The sequence below is a fragment of the Dermacentor albipictus genome, unplaced genomic scaffold (genome assembly GCF_038994185.2).
Source record: "Dermacentor albipictus isolate Rhodes 1998 colony unplaced genomic scaffold, USDA_Dalb.pri_finalv2 scaffold_16, whole genome shotgun sequence".
Classification (NCBI taxonomy): domain Eukaryota; kingdom Metazoa; phylum Arthropoda; class Arachnida; order Ixodida; family Ixodidae; genus Dermacentor; species Dermacentor albipictus.
Window position 1 is genome coordinate 12,215,786 of NW_027225570.1, and position 25,854 is coordinate 12,241,639.

A 25,854-nucleotide genomic window follows, 5' to 3' on the forward strand; every position below is an offset into this window, starting at 1 on the left:
ATTAGTTCTTGAATTCTAACGTAACCGCTTAATTCCTTTCTCTCTTTCTTTCTTTTACCTAAACTACACCTGCATAGAGGCATACAAAACGGGTGGGCTTTCACAAAGAGTGGATGGTTTCATCGATGCATTTCTTGGAAGGGTCAGCACTGCAGTGGTGCGCAGCTGCGGTGGGCAGGCAGTCGACTGTCGCTTAGACAGAGGATGACATTGTCGTTCTTTGTGCGCCAAGACAGCGCACAGACGGCTGTTGCATGGCTTACACGCGGCGGCAACCTATGAGCAGGTGCAATGACGGAACTTGAAAAACGTGAGTGCAAAAACTTGGAGACATAGACGTGATGCCGTTCTGCGAACTTCAAAATCAAAAAGATTAGCCGTGGCTTTAAGGCATGAGAGAGCAGAATAAAATTATTATTCTGTAAATATAGAACTCACTGCACGATTGTGAACATATTCGAAAATTTTAATCAAACTATTGTTATAAAAGCCACAGAAAGCACATGCATATTTTAATTTAGCACAATTATTGTTTCATTTTTTGGCAATTTTACGGATAAAGAAAGCGGGCGCAAGTTAGTCTTGATGTAGTCTAAAACACAGATTCATTCGCGATGCTATGTTATATAAGAGAGAGAGAGAGGGAGCAAATGATATAGGAAAGGTAGGGAGGTTAACCAGCCTGTTATATAAGATGACCAACTGAGATTATGGGCTTCAGTGACACTAAATATGTATATGATGCTGAAGCAAATATGCAAACTCAGGAGATGACATATCTGTGCCAGTTGTAGGTGAGTCTGCACGGAAAATATGCATGCGAAGTTCTTTTCTCCTATTCTTTTTTTACATTTAGTTACCCTTAGTCATTATCGGCTCCAAATTACTACAGTTTGCAACTCCGTCGGCATAATAGCGTTATCGAAGGCTAATAATTGGGTGATAAAAATACTACCATCAAATACTACTAACGTGGATAACTAAGCATGTGCCACGGGGAATTTGGCCCTCTACAACGACGAAGAAGATCCCTTAAACTTGAGTTTTTTGAGGTACACTCTAAGGCAAAAGAGAGTCAAAAGGGTGTGTGGTTCATCCCTTAAGGGACTAAATGAGCTGCCACAACCATTAATCCCTTTTGGGACTAACGGGGCCATGTCTAACCGATAGTCTCAATGGACTAACGGTACCAGGTTTAACCGTTAGTCCCAATGCTGTTGCACCTCACGAGATGAACGGTTAGTCCACATGCCATTGCACCTCACGAGATGAACGGTTAGTCCACATGCCATTGCACCTCACGAGAGGAACGGTTAGTCCGCATACCATTGCACCCCACGAGATGAACGGTTAGTCCACACAGATTAACAGCGAGGATGATCCATTTGGGATGATTTGTTCATCCCCAGGGATCAAGTTCAGGAATTACACCTAGTGGACTAAACTTGCCATTTTGTCCCTCGGAATGCCTCGTATACGACGACGTGCAATGCAATTTCTGCATTAAAAATGTGCTATGAATATCTCCAAAGTGTTCTGCTACTTCGGCAGACACCGGAAATAAGAGGCAAGAAATGACTATAATGAAAAATGCAATAAATTGTTTTATTATTACATAATATACAAGACAGGCAAAAAAAAATAAAGGAGCCTGATTAAAATGCGCGCCTGGCCCAGAAGTAGGTAAATAAAGCAATACATATGTCTTTAACAGAGGACACTTTTGCAACTATGAATGCATGATTTCTCAATTGAAGCATGCTTTTAGCACGGTGTACGCGACACGCGCTAGGGGTGACATGTGCGTGTTGCTTGGTACATCCAAAAGTTTAGCGATAACTTCTAGCGTTTTGTGCACCCCTTTCGGAAACACGATGTCGAACGCCCAATAAAGGGTGAACAATGTCGGCAGGGCTTCTGGCAGCGTGTTCTCTTGAATCGCAATATCCTCCAGAGAGACCGTAAAGGGTGTCGAGTCCCATGCATCAACACTGCATATCACGGTAGGCACTCTGTGCGCAGTGCTCCTATCCTGCGAAGAAAGAATTTGCAAATACCGAGTGACACAATTTGTTAGATGCACTGATTTTAAAAGCATTAGCAATAAGTGAAGATACCCTTGCAAGTAAATGAACTCGCATGTTAAAATATCTGCAAGGTGAAACAAGCATGAGCTCATCATTTTTAGACACTGCAGCATTTTATGTGTGGCAGCAACTAATTCTGACAAGGCTCAAGAACATATGTTGAATTATTACTGCATGGGCCTTGGTTCAAGTAAAATCTCTTGAGCATGCCGAGTTCAGATGAAAAGGGTGCGAATGTGTCCCAATGCCATATGTACGAATAGTTTGCTGTGCACCATATTTTTCTCGTATAAGAAGTGTTTACTTCCAAAATTTCGGTTGCTGTCTTTGCCTACAGATGCCAGCTCCGAGAGTTTGCCATGTGGGCAGTGCAGCAGCCGGAGCAAAAGCCGTCATTATAGGCTGTTATATAGGCCCCTCCATGATTGAAGGCGCCTTTACATCACGATTTTCACTGTTACCTTGCAGCACCCAACTAAAAAAGGGCACCGCTTGTTTATCATTATGGTTATCATCATCACTCACAGGTGCGAGAGGTCTCAGCTGTCTAGCGGTAGTCAGTGCTACAGTTTTCCAGTCGGCATTTTAGCTTTTCTTTGCGTGTGTATTGTGTATGGTGGTACGCATGTTCAGGCATGATATGAGCATTGCTTGCCTGTTAAATTCAATTATGGGGTTTTACGTGCCAAAACCACTTTCTGATTATGAGGCACGCCGTAATGGAGGACTCAGGAAATTTGGACTACCTGGGGTTCTTTAACGTGCACCTAACTCTAAGTACACAGGTGTTTTTGCATTTCGCCCCCATTGAAATGTGGCCGCCGTCGCCGGGATTCAATCCCGCGACCTCGTGCTCAGCAGGCCAACACCATAGCCACTGAGCAAACACAGTGGGTGCTTGCATGTTCCCCCTGACCACGTCACGCTACAGAGGCAACGCCAGCGACGTGCTTCATCATGCTTACATTGTTGCCTACAAGTTATTAAGGTGCCGACGATGGTAACCCAGTGATGCTGCCAGCTGAAGAGGCAGATCTTTTGACAGTGCATGGGAGGATTGAGTGGTAAATCTGCTGTTAGTGTCCCTTAATTGCAGAGTGGCCAGTGCACCACCAAAGAGCACAACCACTTATTCCCTTTGTCTGCACTGCCTTACCATTTGCAAAGTCACTGTCGCTCATGCCGCCGTAACCCAACCTTCAATTATACTATTATCCTCTCATGTCATCGCAACAAACTAACAAGAGAAATAATTGAAGCATTCCATGCGTACAGATTAAAGGAATAATGCATTAGCCAGGCTTTAGTGACCCTTTCATCCAAGGAAATTTACTACCTTGGTCACCAAGTTATAATGTAGCATGACATTATGTGTTCTTTTCATTATTTAACCTGTCTCCCGAGTTTCTTTTCTTTTTACATTTGTGTTGTTTCATACTTAGTTCCCCATTTATTTTATCACTTTCTATCACTTTTTTATCATTTTTTTTATTGGCTTTGTACATCTACATGTGCAATCTTTTTCTTGCATACTGATCCATTTGGATGTACATAAGGCTTCTCTTCAACAAGTTTGTTTGCAAGTACAGCACATGTCTTGTCATTTTCTGTCTTTGCCATTATGTTTAGCAGTGCTGTCCAGTTAAACTTGTGGAGCACAAGTATAAAGTATATAAACAACCAAAAGAAAATAATCGCTTAGTCACTAGATTTTCACTTTTTCTTTTCAATGGAGCAACCTTTGCTAACATTGGAGCAGTGGTTGCCAAGAAAAACTTTTTCCCTTCCCATGTATTTTGACAGGATGTTCAGACTAAGGCTTCCCCTCAAGGCAAGTCACTGACACATGAACATTTTGTCTCTGAGGAGCCCTTGCTACTGTTTTGACCTGTCACTAGCTATACATAAGCTATACTAGGAAACAGTGAATCTTTGAGGTAACTTAGATGTCCTTCAGCTCCACTTAAGAGTGCTAATACTTGCCATAAAGTAGTGAATTGAGCCCGAGTCATAACCGTGCTAAAGTGGCGTGGTTTATCCCACAGCTCGCTGCGCTTACTGCTTACAGTTCAGGTGCACTTACAGTTGTCAAAAATGCTTCCTTGCGCTCTTTAACGAGACAGGGCAGCAAACAAATTGCAGCAGTCTCCATCAAATCTGGAAGGAAAAGTGCTGAATGTAAGCAGGTCAAACAGGGTAGCACAAAAGCAATACACTGTCGCCCCGCCAGGATAAGTAGCCATAACATTAGTAGGCCTGACAAACGATACATTGCACCTTAAAGGCATGTCTATCTAGGATTCATATGTCAATACTTCAAACAGCTAATTAAAAAGAACCAATTTCAAGAATCCCTTTCTGTTTTGTTGCAAATTTTGGCCTTTTAAATGTTTATACCCACAGCACCTACTTGGAGATGTCTGGAAAATATATTTAAACAGCGGGTGTGTGCGAATAGTAATTTCTGAGACCGAGATGAAAATGAGTAGAGTAGTGACAAAAGAAAATATATTTTTCAAATATCTTTCTAATAAAACAGGAATTTTCACAATTACTATAAAATGATGTGGACATCCTAGTATTCTTTATGTTAGCGAGTTTCCGTCATCATTACATAGCAGATTATGAAGGGTTATTTGTTAGATGCACTAATGGAGCATTAAGATCAGGTAAGCAGTTTCTTCATAACAACAGGACTCTTAGGAGTGCAAACGCTCTCTGTAAACCGGCAAGTATGGCTCCTCCAGTGAGTAGTTTGATCCACTACATAAGCTATCATGTTCTATGTCTATACTATTCCCACACGGATGACATTCGCCATACCTTTACTTCAGTTCACTCATTAAGTACACTTTCCTCAGCATGATCATCATGATTAAACATATATTAGTGAATTCGAATCATCAAGCAGAACAGCCTCTTTACCATTTTTTTTGTCCTCGGTGGCAGCCTCCAAGCGACTGTTAAAGTCCGCAAGAAATGCCTCAAGATGCCGTTTCTTCTGGGCTTTTTCAATTACCTTCTTTGCAACAGCACGCAGTAGGGGTCGCAGTGTTGTACTCAGGTCAACACCTGTTTGCAGCATAAACTCGTTGTGAAGCTTAATGGAGGAAAAATAAAAGATAGAATGGTCAGTCCTTACATTAGCGCTTTGCTCTAAAGCAAAGAAAATAAAAAAAATTGCAGTCACTAGTCTCACAGCCTGATTGTTTTCAAATTCTCTGGCTGTACAAGCAGTGTATTTTGCCTAAACCAGTTTGCACAACTTATATTGGAAGCCTTGAGCTACAGCTCGAACGCACAAAACTAACCGTGATGGAAATAAATGCATGCTGCAAGAACTACTAGGAATGTGTTATCTGCTAGCTAACAAAAGGGTTAACTTAGTCTTTACATGGTGCAAATTGGACGATAAGCTACTTGAACAATAGCATTCACCTGAAATATCCTAAAATATTATAATGCTACAAAATACCCTAGCAGCTTTCAAAACTAGAGAACAGGCTATGTATGAGCATACAATTAAAGCAATGAGGCAGGCAGCAGCTTTAGTTTCTCTTTTGAAAGTTACACTTAAACTTTACGTAGACCAGGGGTGCGATCTTGTATGCGTTCCAAAATAGAATGGAGGCGGTTCGTTCCACCGAGCCAAATATGATTCGTCAATTTGAACTGTGCCGAGCGCCATGACGTCAATTGTGACGTGATATCTGCTGTCAATCATTCCGTGTCGTCTGCTATTGTACGAACGGAATGGAACATACCGCCTATTTCGTGACGTAAAGAACGGACTGCCTCCGTTCTATTTTGGAACGCGTACAAGATTGCACCCAAGAAGTTCATTGCACGTACAAGGACTGGTCATGGCATCACTATGCATTGCATGGAGCCATGGCATTCCATATCACCAATATGTCATGCAAAGTATAAGAGAAAGATTTTCTAAGTGCCTTTCTGCAAACAACTAACATGACAATGAATGATGGGGAAATTTTAGGGATACCCTATATTAAAGGACACCATGTTCTTCCTCTCCTCTTTTATCTAATGGCTCACATAATCCAAGAGTGAACAGCGAGCATGAGTCCTTGGAATAGTTTTTTTTGTCTTGAAACTTCTGTGATAAACCTTGTTCGGCTGCCCAAAGTAGCTGTGACATAGCACAGAGTTGTTTGGAGGGCCACATAGCCATTTAACCCCGAGAAGGCTAGCTTGTGTTCATATTCCAGCAAGCCAAGTACGTAGCCATTCCAATTACGGCAGTGTTTCAGAACGCTAAAAAATGGTGCATTCATGCAACTACTAAACTCACAATTTGTTAAAGAAAGATTGATGGAAGCACAATGAATGCAAACAGTACAGTCCAAATACTATTATGCTTACTAAACAGAACATAAGTGCGCTATGACTTAAACTTATTCAGAGGCAGTTATAGTGAACATGTAAAACTTCCACAGTACAACACTGATGCTACAGTGGAACCTAAATAATAAAACACAATCATTGCATTCCCAGATTTTAAAAATTTTACATGTGCCATTAGAGCAGTTTTTATGACTGTGCATTATTTCACCTCCTTCTGCAACACTGTAGGAGAGCCCACAAACCTGGCCAGAATGCGTATGGAAGTATGTTGCACCCCCATGCAATACAGGAAATGTATTTGGTAACCAAGCATACAACAACACACTTAAAAAAACACAGCAGTAATTACCATGGCGCTTAATTTCAGAGCTGGATATTCATCCGTGATAGCCTGGATTGTTGGGCACTCCTTTTCAATCCAGTCCCGTCGAGTTCTGAATGTCCGTAACATGCAATCTGTGACATATGAAAAGTTAGCCTTTTGTTTCAGAAGCTCCTTTTTCATGGAAGCAATGTGGCTTCTGATGCTGCTCTCATCTTCGCCATCCCACACTTCAACAACCTAAGAAAGAAAAAAAAACGTACCAGACACCTTTCAAACTAAATGATGTTACATGCCAACGCCAGGCAACTGATGCTTACAGCAGTAGGTCTTTTCATTCTTTTCGCCATTGTCTCGCCACTGGCCAATGTACTTGTGGGAGTTCTTTTGGTAGGCACAATTTCCCCACGCTGTATCTTTATCTTTCTCCTTTCATACTTTGCCTTGAAGCGCAACGATTCCCTCCAAGAATCCTGAAAGTTCAAAATGTCAACATTTTATTACATCTCACAATATGGTTACTAATATGTTTTGGTTATTACTGCAAAGCAGAGCTGGAAATTGGCAGATCTGCCAGTTGATAGCATTGCTTTGAAACATTCTGAAACATCAAGAGAAAATGTGAATTTTTTTCTAAAGCACTGTGCTGCTTTCAATAACGTTTTGCTTACTGGGGTATTCTAAAGCATGCATCAAGAAATTAAAATATGCAAATTAATGTTCAGAGTGGTTAGGGCATGTGCAAGGTGCTACGGGTCACTGTAACATGCAAATACTCTCTCAGGTGTTCACATTACGTGCATGAGATGAACACAGACCTCATTACCAGCCATGTTGAGTGCTGGCAGTGCACATGCTAGCTAATCAAAAGCCTACATGTGAATGTACCCACTAGTAATCGCGGCAGTTATGGGAGAACTAAAGCTACGTGCTAAATATATTTGGCCAAGGCATACTTCTGTGCAGTACCAAATGCACCAGATGAAGCGATATTGCACAGCAGTCACTGATGAGCCGTAATTTTTCAAAGAGATCAAGTGCTGTGCCACTAACAAAAACACTGTGGCAGTACTACAGGCACACCGCGCATGAAAGTAAAATTTTACCATAAACATAACATGTTCCATCTATCTTACTATATTTTGCTGAAGAAAAAAAAATTCTGATCAAAGGACGAACTGCTGCAGATATTACTTAGTAGAAATCAGCAATACGTAAAAAGTAGTGAAGCTTACATATCCAGTTCCAGTGCTGTCAGCCAAACTGGGGTATTTTGCTACCAGCGCTTTGCTTGCTTCCTCATACAGCTTTCCTGGATGCCTAAACAAAAACCAGTGTTACCAGAGAGGTCAGCGAGCCATGTGTATCAAAATTCAAAAGAAGAAAGCGTACACATTCTCTACTAATAGTGTAATTACTGCAAGTAACACAAAGAGAGGCACTGTACAAATCACTACAATCAAGTGTGCTTACTGATTAAGGTAATGGGCATTTCTCACACAACACACATTTCTGACTTAATTGAGGTACTGGGAGCAATACCAGAAACGCTACAGTGCTACAGGACTGATTTTTTGGTGTTAATGCCACAGATTGACTTGCTGGCTATGAAAGTTGAAAGTGTAACTTTCATTTGCCTGACCACCTGTTGCTTCTATTATGCACCAAAATTGAGTATATTAGTGTCGTGCCTTTTTACTTTGTGAAAAAGTGACTATTTAATCACAGCTTGTGGTCTTGGGTTTTAAAAATAAATAAATGCTGATTGCTAAAAATAAATAAATAAATAAATAAATAAATAAATAAATAAATAAATAAATAAATAAATAAATAAATTGAAGAGTGCACTAATTCCAAGATCATTTTTTCTCATGATTTCAAATGTTACGAGCGCCTTTGCGAGAAAAGCAAAGCCATATCAAGCTGGAAACGTTCATTTTCGACACCCCGTGGCTTCGTAGATTGTAATTGTGATCAATCCCGAATTACGAATTAATTTTGATTTCTAGTACCATGCCACCAAAGCGACACTCAGCGAGGTGAACTCGCTCGAAGGATCACTAAATTTGCTCACGTGACTGGGATATGTCAAGTGCATTTCTGTGGCACAATCCAAGGATGTGTATACAAATGTAAGCAACATGTGTCCTAAAATACCTTAAGTTCTCTGCGGAACTTTTCTTAACTGTGCTGTTAACTTTTACATCACAGCTGACACCTAATGATCAAAATCAGTTAGTTGAATCATGATTATCTTTTGCATTGTTTTAGATAGTCCCTAAGTAGGAACAGGCTGTATATGAACCTGCATGCTCATGCAAGCATACTTCTCTTAGCTGTGAGTTTACAATTACTGCACATTGGCCAAAACTGAATGAGCAACATTGCATGCTTGCATTGACAACACTTTTGCACACATACATGCTAAGAAACAGTGTGTACTACAAAAAATGAAACAGGAGGCTCACTTTGTTTAGCACCATACAGTAGACCAGATAATTCTTACTCAAGGGGACCCCAGAATTTCATTTGAATTATCAGATGCAAGCATAAACATGACTAGGGGAAACATATTAGCCTATACTGTAATGAAATATTCATTTATTCGCATATTTAAAATCAACTGCAAATTGTTGACGGCTTTTAGCAGCTTGTGACTTCAAAACTAAGTGTTCTATTCCAGCAAGGGCAACCAGTTCTTTTCTCCTCATGGTTTTGACAGCTTTGACAACTGCAGGCAGGCAATAAGCTTCATTTTCAGCTGTTTGAAAGATATATGCTCTCAAATGTTCAGCTGAAGTGACAAAGGCAGCTGATATTTCCGATACGGACAATAAAAATAAGTTTGAACTAGCAGAATTAACCAAATGCTGCAGTCTGAATTAAGCTGCTTTTAAGTACATTAAAAACATAGTGGGTCAAACAAAAATACAAGATTTGTTTGAATTAACTGAGACTGCAAAATATCCAAGTTTGAATTATTGCAAGTTTACTGTAGGAAGGCCATCCAGTGCAACAAGATAACAGCATTGTAAAAACAAGCGCAAAAGTATATAAACTGCCACTCACATTCCATATGAGCAGAGGTCATGAAACAACCACCGGATGAGTCGCTGCCTCTTTTCAAAGTGCATCCCAGCACGATGTTTCTCAACAGCCATTTGGATGTCCAGCGGTACTGGTGGGAGTGTGTATGACATAAGTGTAGGTGCTAGCTGCAGCGGCATTTGTGCTACTTCAACGTCCAAAACATCCACAACTCTGCAAATAGTAGGCCAAAATAACCACAGCTATAAAACACCAAGACGAATCTCAGAATTTTTCTATAGTGAATAAAAGAGCTGGTAGTCAACTGGTAGTCATTCTTCAAGATTCTTTCTTACAGCTAATGAAAAACATAGAAATAAATTTAATCGTATATTAGTAGGAAAATTATGAATACCTGCGCTCGTGGCGTTATAGGCGATTCTTTTAATGGAAAACATAGGTAAAATCCTATGGAAGTTTAGTGCAGGGAACATACAGACAGACAATAAAGTATATCAAGCACGGGCACCAACAAATGTACCATTTGTTGAGCATCCACTCGAGGAAAATATGTGACGACAAAAAAAGTGTTGAAAAAGTGCCTTCACAAGATTGCACTCGGAATGGTGCAGGCTTGTGGATGCTTCATTTTGCCGCAAACAGAAGCATTATTTTTGTCAAAGAATGCCTCCAATGCGTACTGTGACATGCGCTTTTGCTTCTGCCTACAATTTGCCTACTGAAGTCGTGACTCGCATTCACATGCAAAGTGCATGGCCGAATGTGCATACCTATTCTCTTCCTTGCAATTTCAGCGTCCTCCTTAAGATACTCATTTGCGCATAGTTCTGTCTGGCCAGTGTAAACTTTGTTGCATGATGTAGTTATGAAGGGACACCCACATTGTTTTATGTGGCGCAAGTGTCCTTAGCTGGACTTGTTAGTTTAAGTACATTATGACAAAACAGTGCAGACAACGGGACTCGTAAAACGGCCAGGTGCTGGACAGAATATTGTCCTGTTCGTTTTTCACCCATTCCGTCATTTGTGCTGTTTTGCCATAATTATCTTATATTCTCATTTGCTTTCAGCATGCACCCGGGAGCAGAGTTCTTGCAACTTATTAGGGTCTGAAGAAGCGAGAGGGTCAACATGTCTGCCTGCAACCTATTTGAGGTTGTATGAAATCCTGTGTAAATGTAGACAACCTTTGGCCTTTCCTTCAAGCGTTCAGGCTGGGCCTTTACCCTTCCAGCAGCAAGTTAAGCTCTGCAAGAGATACTCGGCCACAGCAATGAAAACCACAAGGAGGCCCACTGAAGAAAAGGTGGCCTACCTGGAAATCAAATGTATTGTACGAGATGTCAGCACTACTTCCAGAGCCCAGATTCTATGCACAGTCATGCATACCACTTTTTCAGAATGATCGAGTGGGCATAATGAAAAGGCAGAAGTCCTTTCTTGGCAACGTAGAAAGTACCCACAACGTACATGATCAGAACACAATTTCAGTTTCAAATCGAGAAGCTGCGATCTATCCTTCCCACCTGCCGCATGCCATGGTGGATCAGTGGCTCTGGCGTTGCTCTACTAAGCGTGACGTTGCGGGTCCGATTCCTGGCCATGGCAGCTGCATTTCCATAGGGTGAAATGTGAAGGCACTTGTGTATGTGCATATAGGCTTATACAAAGAAGCCCAGGCATTCAAAATAATCCAGTGGCTCCCACCACAGCATGCCACACAATCAGATCGCGGTTTTTGAACGTAAAACTACAGAAATACATTTCTTTACACATTGCCAAGAATGGCCTTGTGCCTTTTGATTCTGCCCACTCGAAGATTGAGAAAAAGTGTGTGGCATGGCAGCGCATGGAATCTGTGCTCTGGAACTAGTGCCCACATATCATACAATACCTTTGACTTCCAGGCAGGCAGACTTTTTTTCGGCAAGCTTCCCTATGACGGTAGTTTTTGCTGTGGCCGAGCGTTTCATTGAAAGTGCGAAACTTGGGGCTGGAAAGGAAAGGACTCCGCCTGAATGCTTGAAGGAGAGGCCAGAGGTCGTGCTGCATTTCACCATTCGCACTGTCACCATTCACCATTCGCACTGTCACCATTCACCATTCGCATGTCACCATTCGCACTGGAAGCATTTTTTTTATCAAAAAGAATGCCTTTAGCTATCTGCGGCATTGAAGCATCCACAAGCCTGCACTATCTCGAGCACGATTTTATGAATGCCATTTATTTGACACAAGCTTTCTTGTGTCGTAGATTTTCTCCCAATGATGCGATGGTGTGCATGCCCACCAAATGGTGGATGGCCTCTCAGTAAACAGTTGATTGTGGCAACCGTGCTTGTCTCTTTTGTTTGTGTATTTTTCTGCCATATTGCGCTACACTACTACAGTTGAATGCCTACATTACTTTACCAGCAATTGAGCAAGCCTGGGAAAGTGCAGAAATGTCACAATGTGCTGCTGTCGCATGACTGCCTTCAGCATCATGACACATACGCCTACCTCCTTGGAAATGAAACCAAGATTTAGCAATGCTGTCATGGGAAATTATTTAGGCTGTTTTGAGGCTTATGTGTTTAGGGTTTCAAAATTGAAAACCTTTATTGCAAACATAAAATGAGGTCAAAAATGTCATGCCAGTACTTCTTTGTGTTGAACTTACCGGTACTCGCTCACTTCTTTTAGTTGCAATTTAAGTTTGTCGATAATGACAAAGTCATCTGGGACATCTACAAATACTTTGAAGTCTTCATCATACACCTGTTGCAAAAGGTTAAGAAAAGAATACTGCTGTACTTATTCTTCATTCAACAGCAAAGTATTGTTTACTGCAGCATTACGGGTCACTTAGATTTTTTTTAAGGCGTCGGATATGGCACGGTGATTGGAACAGTGGCGATTTTGGCCAAAGGGAGCAAATGCGTGCGCTCCGTGACGGGTAGCCACCGTGGCCGCACAACTAAATAAGCACACTCTGACGTGATACTTGAAAGCGTGGTTTCGTTTCGCATGCTGCATTTTTTGGGCGCGATCACAAAAAGCTGGCATGTCGCAATCTATGACCGGCCTCGACATGGTAGAACCAGCAGCCTTTCGAATGCGGCACAAAAGTGCAAAGCTAGCTATCTCCTGCAGCGCCGGCATTATGCTAATGAAAGCGAGGTTGAAATCACCGCACCGACTGACGAGTGCCTACAATGTAACGACACGAAGCCACGCATCTAACGAGACGTTTATTTGAGGGATCGCCAGTTGTGTGTGCGCAGGCGCGAGTAAGAGCGGGCATGAGAGAGAGAATCTGGGGTTTTTGCTCCTTGAATATATGACTCTGCATAGGCACTACGGAGGGGGTTTCTTAGCGCGTGTTTATGCGTTTGTCCCCTAGATGCTGGCATTGCGAAGTGCAGTCGAGTTTGTTAATGCTCCACCACTGGCTGCCCGCGCGGTGAGGCAGTTGGCACAGACGCGCCATTTGGTGATCGCTGTGTCTGAATGGGCAAGGTTCTTATTGGTGTTGTATAAGTCGTGGGTCACATTTTTCGGCGCAACGATAGATTGGAGTAAGACACGTGGGGCTAGTTGGTGCATATCTTTCAATAGATGAAGCGCCAATAGTGATGGCACACAGGAAGGAATACAGACAGGACAAAAGGCGCTACTTGCCACTGTTTATTGAAGTCAAAGGTGGCCGATTATATAGCCATGAGGAGAGGGGAACGAAAAAAGAGAAACACTGACTATGTGAATTCGCACGTGCAAGAACACTGAAGATATAAATGAAGGGAATCACGTCTAATCTAAATCTAAAACCTATCTAAAAAACATGCTTTCCTTTGTGTAAATATTCAGAGATGGGGTGCTGACACAGGTGTCCCCTGTTTTCTTAATCTGGTTGGCCTCCAACAATTCACGTGCCACAGAATTCTTACTTTTAAACATGATTGTTGTATCATGAAGCCTTGCTTCACATACTTGTTTCTTCTCATTCCCGCAGGCCTTGCAATGAAGCGCCAAGTTTGAACCATATCAATTATTCAATGAAAGGTCATGGTCCCACAGGCGTTCATTAATACATCGGCCAGTTTGGCCGATATACTCTTTCCCACACTTCAGCGGTATACAGTCCAACGGTATACAGTATACAGTCCAACACACACTCCAAGACTGTTCAACGTGCAATTGCCACTATGTGCCCCGAATCCTCCCTGAAAAAATCTTGCTGTCATAAGGCACAAGCAAGCTTTGACGGCCAGATTTTGAAGTTGAGGAAGGCTGGCTTTCCTTGCTTGGTCTTAAGCGCAGTTTCAGAGGCGTTATTGAAAAAACTGGAAAAAGAAAGATAAAAAAGTGAAGAAGGTCAAACAGTCGAAAAGAAAGCTAAACCAGTGGTGATACCCTATTCTCATAAAGTGGCACATAATCTTAAACACGTCGCCATGAAATACAAAATTCCTGTGGTTTTTTCTGCGCCCCGAAAACTTGCTACTTTGTGCCGCCTGATTGGTTCGGATGAGTCTAAGAAAGTAGCATGTTCTATTAAACATACGAACCCTTTCGTTAAGTGTGAAGAAGGGGTCATATACCGCATACCGCTGAAGTGTGGGAAAGAGTATATCGACCAAACTGGCCGATGTATTAATGAACGCCGGCGGGAACATAACCTTTCATTAAAGAAGGGATATGGTTCAAACTTGCCGCTTGAGTGCAAAGCCTGCGGGAATGAAAATAAACAGGTATGTGAAGCAAGGCTTTATGATACAACAATCGTGTTTAAAAGTAAATATTCTGTGGCGCATGAATTGTTGGAGGCCAACCAAATTAAGAAATGAGGGGACACCTTTGCAGCACCGCATCTCTGAATATTTACACGAAGGAAAGCATGTTTTTAGATAAGTTTTAGATTGAGATTAAACGTTATTTCTTTCATATATATCTTCAGTGTTTTCGCATGTGCGCATTCACACAGTCAGTGTCCCTCTTTTTTCGCTCCCCTCTTCTCATGGCTATATATACAGCCACCTTTGACTTCAATAAACAGTTCCAAGTAGTGCCCTGTCCTGTCTGTATTCCTTCCTGTGTGCCGTCACTATTGGCGCTTCATCTATTGAAAGGGATAGATCGGATATTTTACAAGCACTGCTCCAGGACAGCAAATGTAATTGGCAAATGGATGCCTTAGGAGAGCAGATGAGGTTACAATAACGCAGGCGGCGCAGGATATTAAGCTAAGGCACCCAAGGGGTAGCGGGGGTATCAAAGCTGGAAGCAGGACGACCCGTGGGTTGGGGCCTCTGCGAGCCCCTACCCACGGTCCAGTCCGGGTTCTAGCTTTGGTGTCCCCATTGCCGCTTTGGTGTGCTGGAGGCGCCGCCAATAATGCGAAATAATGACACGTTGTTACAATTAGTAAAAAGCACGATTGAGTAAATATAATTACGTCCAGCCGCCAACTTGTGACGCTAAGTTCAGCACTACCGCACCCCGCGACTTCAGCAACATCAGTCAGAACTTCACTTCTGAATGTACGTCGGACAGACTTTCTCGCGCCTGCGCCGCTGGTGTCGAGTCGGTCATCGTCACCGGCGGCCTTTCACCCACTTGAGTTCAACCACGATTGCTAAGGCGCTCTGCCTTCTAGATTTTTAATATACGCGGTCCGGGCTCTACTACTGTCGCTACTGCTCCCACAGAAACATCAGTGATGTAAATTTACAAGGTACATTGCCGAAAGGCGCGAGAAAGCTATGATCCGCTACGATTGAGTTAGCACGAGTGCCCAAGGTGCCGGAGATTATGTCCGACACAGCGGTCGCCAAATCGGCCGTCTGTGCCCGCTGCTTCACCTATTTTACCACGCCAGCAGCCAGCGTCCGAGCGTAAACAAACGACCGCACTCCGCAACGCCGGCACGCCTAGGGACAAACGCCTACATAAAAACCTCCTCCGTAGTGCCTAAGCAGAGTCGTATAACAAGCAATTCAAGGAGCAAAAGCCCCCGGACTCGCGTCCGCTCGTACTCGCGCCTGCGCAGAAACAGCTGGCGATCCCTCAAATGAACGTCTCGTACGCATCCAGGCATAGAGTTTCCTACAAATGCATCCAGGCATCCCTGCACTTGCATGGTCACCTTGCACCGTGATAACCATAGGCCACTATCACGTGCAAAATGGCCTCATAAATAAAAAAATATCACTGCAAACAAGAACTGAAATTTAAGGGTTACGAGAAATATTGACATTCAGTGTTGCAACTGCAGCGCGAAATTCAAATGAAACCATGAACACCTTTATAAGTATAGCGTTCTCGTCGGGAAACAATTGACAGACTTTAAAAAAATGAAATAGCTTCAAGTAGCACTAAAGGCTGAACTGGTATATAGCACTGTTGTCCAATAGCTTTACCGCAGCGACGTCGTAAGAAAACGCAAGTAACCGTTCTTTAGGCAATCACAGAACCAACGTTTGCAAGGCCTTAATAAAGTACTTCAGCACTACAATATGGTTCACGTTCCTTTTATGGTCACTACAGGACTCTCTTTTTTCTTCACACTGCAACAAATTTCATTGGAATCTGCTTCAATGAAGGTTACAGGCTGGAGTGCGGTTACATACATGCATGCATTTTGAAGATATGACGCTTTTTCGATTATGACCGCGACATCGCACGTACACAAACTCAACACGGCGCTCCTACCAGACCAAGCGCAAAAATGCGTTGAAAGAGCGATGAATTGGGCTAGTTGCTGCTTGTTCATAGTTTCTTCTTGCGCTGTGTACAGTCGCCCAAATCTTTAACTGGTGTGCGGGAGCGGCGACTTTTCCGTGCGTCAGCGCCGTTTGACGGGGCGAGGCTGGAAACAGTCTGAGGCTAAGCCCATGCGGACAAAGCGCGCTCAGCTGGGCCCATCGTCTACTAGGCTGTTTCCAGCCTCGCCCCGTCAAACGACGCTGACGCACGGAAAAGTCGCCGCTCCCTCACACCAGTTAAAGATTTGGGCGACTGTACCTATGACGAGGACGGGAACAAAGACGATGACAATGGATGGTGCGCAAACCGTTCGTAGTCTTTTTTCTTTGTTCCTGTGCTCGTCCATAATTAAGTACACTGCGCGAGAATATTCTATGAAGAATTCTTACCACAATGAGAAAAATATAATTTATGATCAATCGCACTGCGTATACGTACCGTGAGCTTTAGCTGCGCTGTATCCACATTCGCCAGGACGCTGGATGCCTGCAGGTTTCCGATTAGCTCTTGCCGTGTCAGTGACCCGTCGAAATGAACGACGATCTTCTTTTCTCGGAACTCAACAAGGCATTTTGAGGCCATGTTTGAAGAACATATGCGCCAAAAGCGCGAACACAAAGAAGCGTGCAGGACGGTAACCCAACGTGCGTACCGTGCGGGCAATGTAGAACTTTAGGCGGGCTATCCCAGGCGGCCCCGGGCCTGCGGGGTTGGCTCACCACGGAACCGGGGCGCCACAGGATATATGAACGTCTGTGATGCACTAATTTTTCACGTTTTTTGTTGTATCGCAGCACCATAAACTACACAAAAACCATGTGTTCAATATTTCATATTTTTAGAAATATTTGCAAGCGTATAATGGTGCGCATAATAAAGTTTTACACGCGGCTAGTTAGTTTCGCTTTGTTTATCTGCTTGCGCCAAGTGCGCGATGATCGAATGAAATAAAGTTATTTCCGCTATTTCTTCTACTTCCCGTGTTCATGCCTGCACTTGGCTGCAGCTGTAGTCGTGGGCCGCAAAGCACAGGAAAACGACGCTCGGTGTAAACCATTCTCTTCATGCCGTCTTAGCGCATGTTTATGTGCATAAGACTTCGCCGAAGAATTCGTGTGCGTGTCTGTGAGGACGCGCGTGTGGACATCGTTTGTGTGGGCACGTGCGCAATTTACACCATCGTGTGCGTGTCTGCGAGGACGCGCGTGCGGATATCGTTTGTGTGGGCACGTGCGCAATTTACACCATCGTGTGCGTGTCTGTGAGGACGCGCGTGCGGACATCGTTTGTGTGGGCACGCGCGCAATTTGCACCATCGTGCGCGTGTCTGTGAGAACGCGCGTGCGGACATCGTTTGTGTGGGCACGTGCGCAATTTGCACCATCGTGTGCGTGTCTGTGAGGACGCGCGTGCGGACATCGTTTGTGTGGGCACGCGCGCAATTTACACCATCGTGTGCGTGTCTGTGAGGACGCGCGTGCGGACATCGTTTGTGTGGGCACGCGCGCAATTTACACCATCGTGTGCGTGTCTGTGAGGACGCGCGTGCGGACATCGTTTGTGTGGGCACGCGCGCAATTTGCACCATCGTGCGCGTGTCTGTGAGAACGCGCGTGCGGACATCGTTTGTGTGGGCACGCGCGCAATTTGCACCATCGTGCGCGTGTCTGTGAGAACGCGCGTGCGGACATCGTTTGTGTGGGCACGTGCGCAATTTGCACCATCGTGTGCGTGTCTGTGAGGACGCGCGTGCGGACATCGTTTGTGTGGGCACGCGCGCAATTTACACCATCGTGTGCGTGTCTGTGAGGACGCGCGTGCGGACATCGTTTGTGTGGGCACGCGCGCAATTTGCACCATCGTGCGCGTGTCTGTGAGAACGCGCGTGCGGACATCGTTTGTGTGGGCACGTGCGCAATTTGCACCATCGTGTGCGTGTCTGTGAGGAAGCGCGTGCGGACATCGTTTGTGTGGGCACGTGCGCAATTTGCACCATCAACTTTTCTCTTCCTGGCCGCCACAAAATGCATAACTGCACTATATATGCACATAATGCATGACCCTCAGTTCACAGACTGCTCTTCTGGGCATATGCTTGCGTGTTAGTGGCAGGCATATATTTTTGACATAGCACATGTAGTAATGGAAGCTAAGTACTGTCCAAGGTGCCCATATTTTTCATTTCAGTTTACAAAAGTGGTCACACACATAGGTGTGGCACAAAGTGGGGAGCCAAATTTTCGAATATTTTGTGGCATTGATGGTTGTGCCAACACCTACACCAACTTTTCGTCATACCGTTCGCACTTGTACCGTCAGCACAGAAATGTGCTTGAGGAGCAAGGCACAATCCTCCAACGGACGCACCAATCACAGGAAAGTGAAGAATCTTTGGCACCTTTGGAAAATGATCCAGTGTTGGTGGAAAGCATCGTGGTGGAAGAGAACGCAACGCCTATTGGCAGTCCCCTGTTCGATCATGAAGGAACTTCAATGCTTCAGGAGACTGCTTCCCCAAGTGATGGGTTTTGCTCCTTCGTTCAGCAAGCAAAATCTGCTATATGGAGGTTCTTCTTCAATGTGACCGAGTGTCACAGCTTGCCACATGCGGCTGTAGAAAAGCTTTTTTCAGAACTGCACTTCGTTTTTGAGATTGTGTTAAAGGTCTATGCAAATGAGATTGTGCACTCCATGAAAATGCCAGAAGTACCATCAGTGGTAAATGATCTATTGACATGTGAATTTTTGCATGACATATTCAAGGATCTTAGTGACAAACGCAAGCGTGAGAGATATGCAAAGGAGAACTTTCCTTTTGTTGCGCCTGAGCAACATATAGTTGGCAAAAGTGCAAAGTATCATTATGTACCTGTGCCAAAGCTTCTCCGTGCACTTTGCAATGTTCCCGACATCGCCTCTCATTTCACAACTCCTAAGATTGAACCGGGCGTGCCTGCTTTATACAGAGACTACACTGATGGTCTTCTTTATAGAGAGCACCTACAATCTCTCATATCAGAGAGCAGCACACATACAATTATACTTTTGTTTTATTCAGATGAAATTGAAGTTGTCAATCCCTTGGGTGCTAAACGAGGTGTGCATAAACTTCTTGCCGTGTACTGCTGCTTGCTGAACATCCATGTAAAGTACAGGTCTCAGCTTCACAACATCTACTTGGTTTTGCTTGTTCGTGATGCTTATGTCAAGAAATATGGCTTGACTGCTGTACTGCAGCCACTCATTGATGACCTAAAGGAAATGTATGATCAAGGGTTCATGTTCAATGTGGGGGGAGCCATGAAACAGGGCCAAGTGCTTGTATTCAGCTTCTCTGGCGACAATCTCTCAATGAATCGTCTTGGGGGCTTTTCATGTTGCTTCACTAGCGGCCGAATTTGTCGATTCTGCATGGTCTCGGCAAAACAGTTAGCAGACTTGACAAGTGAAGCAATGTGCCAGGTACGCACTGCCAGTCAACACCAGTCGCATCTTCAAGCAATTTCTGTTAAGAGCCTTGTTAACAGACGTATTTATGGAGTAAATGAGGTATCAGCCCTGCTTCAACTCCCGTATTTTGATGTAACTCGCCAGCTACCACCAGACATCATGCACGACATTTTGGAAGGTGGAGCAGAATGTGTGCTGCGCCAGGTACTTCAATCACTTTTGTCTAACGGCTTAGTCTCTAAGCAAGACCTTGAGGAAATATCCTCATTCCAGTATGGTCCTAGCGATTCGAAAAACAAACCAGTGCAGATAAACATTTCCTTTATCACCTGCAATGCCACACTGAAGGGCACAGCATCGAGCAAGTGGTGCTTGCTAAGATTTCTTCCTTTAATTCTAGGTGGCAAAATTCCTGAGAACAATGATGACTGGGAAATACTTCTAAAGTATCGTGAAGTGATCGACATAGTATTTGCTCCACATATTCCTTCCAGTCAGCTCGCATACTTGGATGTGCTTGTACAGACATTTATAACAGAGTTTTCTAGAAAATATGGCACGGCTGCACTCATTCCGAAACTTCATTTCTTGGTCCATTACTCAAGGTTTATTCGTGAAGTAGGGCCACTGAAGAACTTTTGGTCAATGAGGTTCGAGGCCAAACATCAATATTTCAAAAAAATTGCAATGGCAGTAAAGAACTTCAAGAATTTGACCTACACCCTTGCAATGCGCCATCAGCTAAAGCTTAGCTACCAGTTGCACAGCTTCCAGCTTTATGAAGGCCTCATAACAGGACAAAGCAAGCCAGTAGTTTGGAGCACACTACCACAATGTGCAAAAGATGTCCTGCCAGAAACAGTTTTTCAAGTGAAACGTGCAACAATTGACCATTGCAGCTACAGTTGTGGAGCCGTACTCGTTGAGAAAAGTGATGATGCCCCTAAGTTCCACGAAATTGAAGCTCTCTTTGTTGCAAAAGGAAGTCTTCATATTTTAGCGAGAGATTTAATAATAGAGGGCTTTGATCGACACAGGTTTTGCTACTGTGTCAAAAGGTCTAATGAGCTTACGATGCACACTCCTGCAGATAAGTTTCAGTACCATCTCCTCGACATTTATGGCGATTGCAACATCGTTCCTAAATGGGAGACCTGGTGAGCCAATTGTAATGATACCACAGCATTTATTCACCTTTGAACTAGCTCGTACATTAGTTTGTATTTTGTCACAATTTTTTCTTATCCATATGTACCTGAACTACACTTTTTTGAAATGCCTAATGAACATACATCATTTAAATGTATATAATGGTGTGTGAGTGCATTGTTCTGTAGCGTTTTGTGATACTGATGGCATTGTATCCTTGTATATGCCAATATAATAAGTGTGGAAGCTGCAGTATTGTGTAGTGTACTTTTAGTTATGTTGCATTGTTTCACTTTGTTATTGTGTAGTGAAATTTGTATTATATGTGCTTACGTATGTCTAACGCGCTCACCTGTGTTTGTACTTTAGTCTTTTACTGTACCTTCTCAATATTGACTAATCCTGAAGCGCAGTGATACCAAAGCTTGTGTTTTGTTAATTGGTGCTTTAACCTTGGAACGGTGCAGCCTATTGCTGTCGTCTTGGCTAAACAAAAATTTGAAGTAATTTATTTGTCTGCATGAACAAAATAGACAATTGTCGTGCATGTATTTTGTCTTATACTTGATTAAGGCTGGAAATAAAGCCATTGTTTGGCAAAATGAACGAAGCACAGCGAGGCTTAGTCACAAAATATATTTTCGATATCAGGTTTACTCACACCAAAACTTACCATTGCTGGAAGACGCTGACCTTACTCGGATGTAGAAAATCACTGGGCTCAATGCCTCTCAGACTCTTGGACTCACTGATCCTAACTCTGACTAGTTGAACTTTGGCTTACACACCCATTGATTCAGGGACTAAAGCCCACTCACCGTGTTGATTTCACACACTTAACCTTACTCTTCAGATCACAGCTCATGTGTTCAAGGTATAGTACAGTCACCCACAAAAGTTTACAGATCACAAGATCACGTAAAACATTGGATTTCTGAGCAGCCTTTAAAAGTAAAAGTAGCCAGTCAAATCACTCCAGGTTTCTGCCCCATATGTTAGCGCCGCTAGAATGCACTAATTGTACACCTTTCTTCTTAGTGATAATGGCAAGCTTCCAGTAAGGACCTGAGAGTGTCTGCCGTATGCGCTATAGCCCAATTTTATTCTGTAAATTTCCTTCTCATGATCAGGGTCCCCTGTGAGTAATTGTCCTAGGTATAAATGTATTCCTTTGCATACACTCAGCTCCAACCCAATTTTATTCTTCTGTAAATTTTCTTCTCATGGTCAGGGGCCCCTGTGAGTAATTTCACATACAGTCAGCCTCTAGAGTATGCGAAGGAATATGTCTACCTAGGACAATTACTTACAGGAGACCCTGATCATGAGAAGGAAATTTACAGAAGAATAAAATTGGGTTGTAGTGCATACAGGAGACACATTCAGATCCTTACTGGAAGCTTACCATTATATCACTAAAAAGAAAGGTGTACAATCAGTGCATTCTAACGGTACTACCATATGGGGCAGAAACTTGGAGACTGAAAATGAAGCTAGAAAACTAGTTAACGACCGTACGAAGAATGATAGGCGCAACGTTAAGAGACAAGAAGAGAGTGGTTTGGACCAGAGAGCAAACGGCTTAGCTGATATTCTAATCAACATTAAGGAAAATAAATGGAGCTGGGCAGGTTATATAATGCATAGATTAGATAACCGGTGGACCGTTAGAGGTGCCAAGAGAAGGGAAATGCAGTCGAGAATGGCAAAAGACTAGAGGGGGGGTGGTGATGAAATTAAGAAATTCACAGTGCAAATTGGAATCGGTTGGCTGCGCCAACCGATTCCAACTATGTAGCCAACCTACCTATGCCAACCTATGTAGCCAACCTATGAGCCAACCTATGTAGGCCTTCATCCTACATAGGTTGTTGTTGATGATGATGCTGAAACCATACATCACTTTGTTGCTCGCATATACAAGTGGCAGCTGGAAACGCAAACACCGGGCTCTGTTGTGAGGATGCACATATATTGCAGGCTTCTCACAACGACATGACTGCTGGTCACCTTGGTTTCCAGAAAAACCTATGACCACATCAAAGGTTGCTTCTACTGGCCTGGCAATTGTCCACCAGTGTAGCGAGGTATGTTTCCTGTGCCCTATGTTAGCGTCGAAATCTCCCTACATCAGCTCCAAGCGGACAACTGCAACTGGTTCCGTGTCTGTTGCAACCATTTGAAGTCGTTGGCATTGACCTGTATGGTCCTCTTCCTGTGACTCTCACCGGTAAACGATGGATTGTGACCGCCGTTGACCACTTGATACGCTACGCTGAAACAGCTTGTGTGAGTTCTGCCTCAGCGTCTGAAGTTGCTGAATTCATACTTCAAGCCTTAATACTGCGTCACGGTGCTCCTCGCTTCCTCCTAAGCGACTGTGGAAAAGCATTCCTCTCGCAACTAGTAGACGAGTACTCAGGGCCTCCGGAACCACCCACAAGACTACCTCCAGTTACCATCCACAAACCAACGGCCTAACAGAGCGATTTCATCGCACGCTGTCAGACATGCTAGCTATGTACTGTCAGGATTGGGGGCTCAATCCCATCGCTCGTGATCCGTTGTCAAGATTGGAGTCGGGCATGAATTAGAAGGTAGCTGGCACATGCTGTCATCTGACTTATCCACGCTGAGGACGTTGATGAAGGGAAGGACTTCTTCTCATCGAGAACGAGGAATATGGGTTTATTATATTTACAATATTTATATCAGTCTAACATGGCTGTTTGAGAAAGTACATCAGTCTAACATGACTGCTTGAGAGAAATGTCTCAGTCCAACATGACTGCTTAAGAGAAGTGTGTCGAGCATCAGCACAAGAGCAGTTTTTAAACACTAGGTCCTCCCGCGAGGTGATCATGATCGCAAACTAGCCGCCTCTTCGCAGAACGGTCTACACGCACAAATGCACACACGTTCGAAGGTTCGGGACCGACGTCAGGGGGGCCCCGTAGAACTCGGAGCCGTTCCGGCCGGGTAGCGCGTTGGGGAGTTTGGGGCTCATTCCGTCACAAAGTCGATTTAGTCACGCTGTGGCTAGAAGTTGGCGGCGACGCTCCCGGGATGTTGCCGTCATAGTCATAAGTGGGTGGCAATCTTGCACTGCAGCTGGCCATTCTTTACAGTACGTACATCGAACAGCATTACGACAACTCTCACCGCGTCGTGTGCTTCCGCCCTGGCGAGGAAGTGCTACTCCGGACTCGCGCGTACGTGTGTGATCCGTGCTTTGGGCGTGGTTGGTTCACCGCATCTCCGACGCGTAATAAACGTCGTGATAACTGCTGCATCACAAGTGGTGGAGTGTGCTTTTCGGTCCTCCGTCCTCTGACTCCCCGCTCAACCTCCTGGTGCTTCGATGGTCGCCGATTGTGCCAGCTGTCCGCCAGTTTGTCGCAGGACGAGCCAACGGGCACTTCTACCTCAATCATCTCGGCCTCGGCTACCCCAGCCTCTCCGTATTGGATTGTCAGTAGGCACCAGCGTGATCCCCATCTGTTTGCTGGACTTCGCGGTGAAGACGTCGAGGATCGGTCGGACGACTACGACCGATCGAGTGAGTTCGGCTAACCGTTGGGACGATGCGTCCAAGCTACGTCACGTCGCCTTTTATCTCACAGGAGTAGCGAAGACTTGGTTTTTCAACCATAGGCTGATTTCACGAACTGGAATGCTTTCAAACAGCAGCTCCGCCAAATGATCGGCACACCGCGGCTGTTTGTTCCGCCCTCGCAAAAAAGACGCTCGACACTCGCAAGCAACAACTCGGGGAATTAATCTTGCTCGGGGATGTGCTTGCTCTTTGTCGACGCGTGAACACGGCCATCACCGAATTAGACAGGGTTCGCCATATCCTCAAAGGCATCGGAGCTGTCGCTTTCAATGCCGTAGCCATCAAGAACCCCGCTACCGTCGCTGATATCATCGCTACTTGCATGCCAGCGCCTCGACGAACTCGAATCAGTACGGTTGCAGCCAGACACCACTGCAACCACCACGGCCGACGATCCCACGTTACGAGCAATGATCCGCGCAATAATTTGTGAAGAGCTACAGTATCATAGCTTCGCCGCAGGGCCTATGCTTTCTCGTGTGTCGGATACCGACCTGCGAGACGTTGTCAAGGAGGAATTGGCGTCCATGGCTGGTGCAGCATACACGGACCCTCTAACCCCTCGGGCCCCACAAACGTACGCACAAGTAGCCACAGTTACTCCAGTCATCATTCCATCGATGCCTCAAAAACCAACGCCGGCCCACATGGCTTCCATGACTACCAGCACACCTACCCAAACCAGCTATCCGCAGTGGCGTCCTCTTCGTCCCATCTGCTACTACTGCGGTTATCGTAGCCACATAGCACGTTTTTGCCGCAAGCGCCAGCAAGACGAGCGTCCCGGATATGACGCATACGAATGGGATGACTTTTCGCCCGGAGCTACATTCCAACGTCCAGGGAGCCTGCAAGACCAATGCCGTACTTATGCTCCACCGCGCGGCTGCTCTCCATCACCTACTGTAGCATCCGAGACGGTTCCGACGTATCGTCCTGTGAGACACCGCTCGCCATTACCCCTTCGCCGCTCTACGCCCACTTCGACCTGCTTCTCAATTCGCCGAGCGTCGTCCAGAAAACTGAATTATGCAGCTTTTCGAGAGGAAAAGCTGCATCGAACGACAGGA

General features: G+C 44.4%; 1 protein-coding gene across 1 annotated transcript; it reads right to left on the bottom strand.

Moving 5' to 3' along the window:
* Positions 1 to 1,747: 1,747 nt before the first annotated feature.
* On the bottom strand, positions 1,748 to 17,357 carry LOC135901728 (uncharacterized). The gene is made up of 9 exons (XM_065431549.2): positions 17,008 to 17,357; positions 12,485 to 12,582; positions 9,844 to 10,035; positions 8,010 to 8,094; positions 7,095 to 7,247; positions 6,802 to 7,014; positions 5,013 to 5,187; positions 4,171 to 4,244; positions 1,748 to 2,032 (listed from the first exon to the last, which is right to left on the bottom strand). The coding sequence occupies exons 1-9, from the start codon at positions 17,149 to 17,151 to the stop codon at positions 1,748 to 1,750; spliced, it is 1,419 nt and encodes a 472-aa protein (XP_065287621.2). The 5' UTR covers positions 17,152 to 17,357.
* Between the last annotated feature and the right edge of the window lie 8,497 nt (positions 17,358 to 25,854).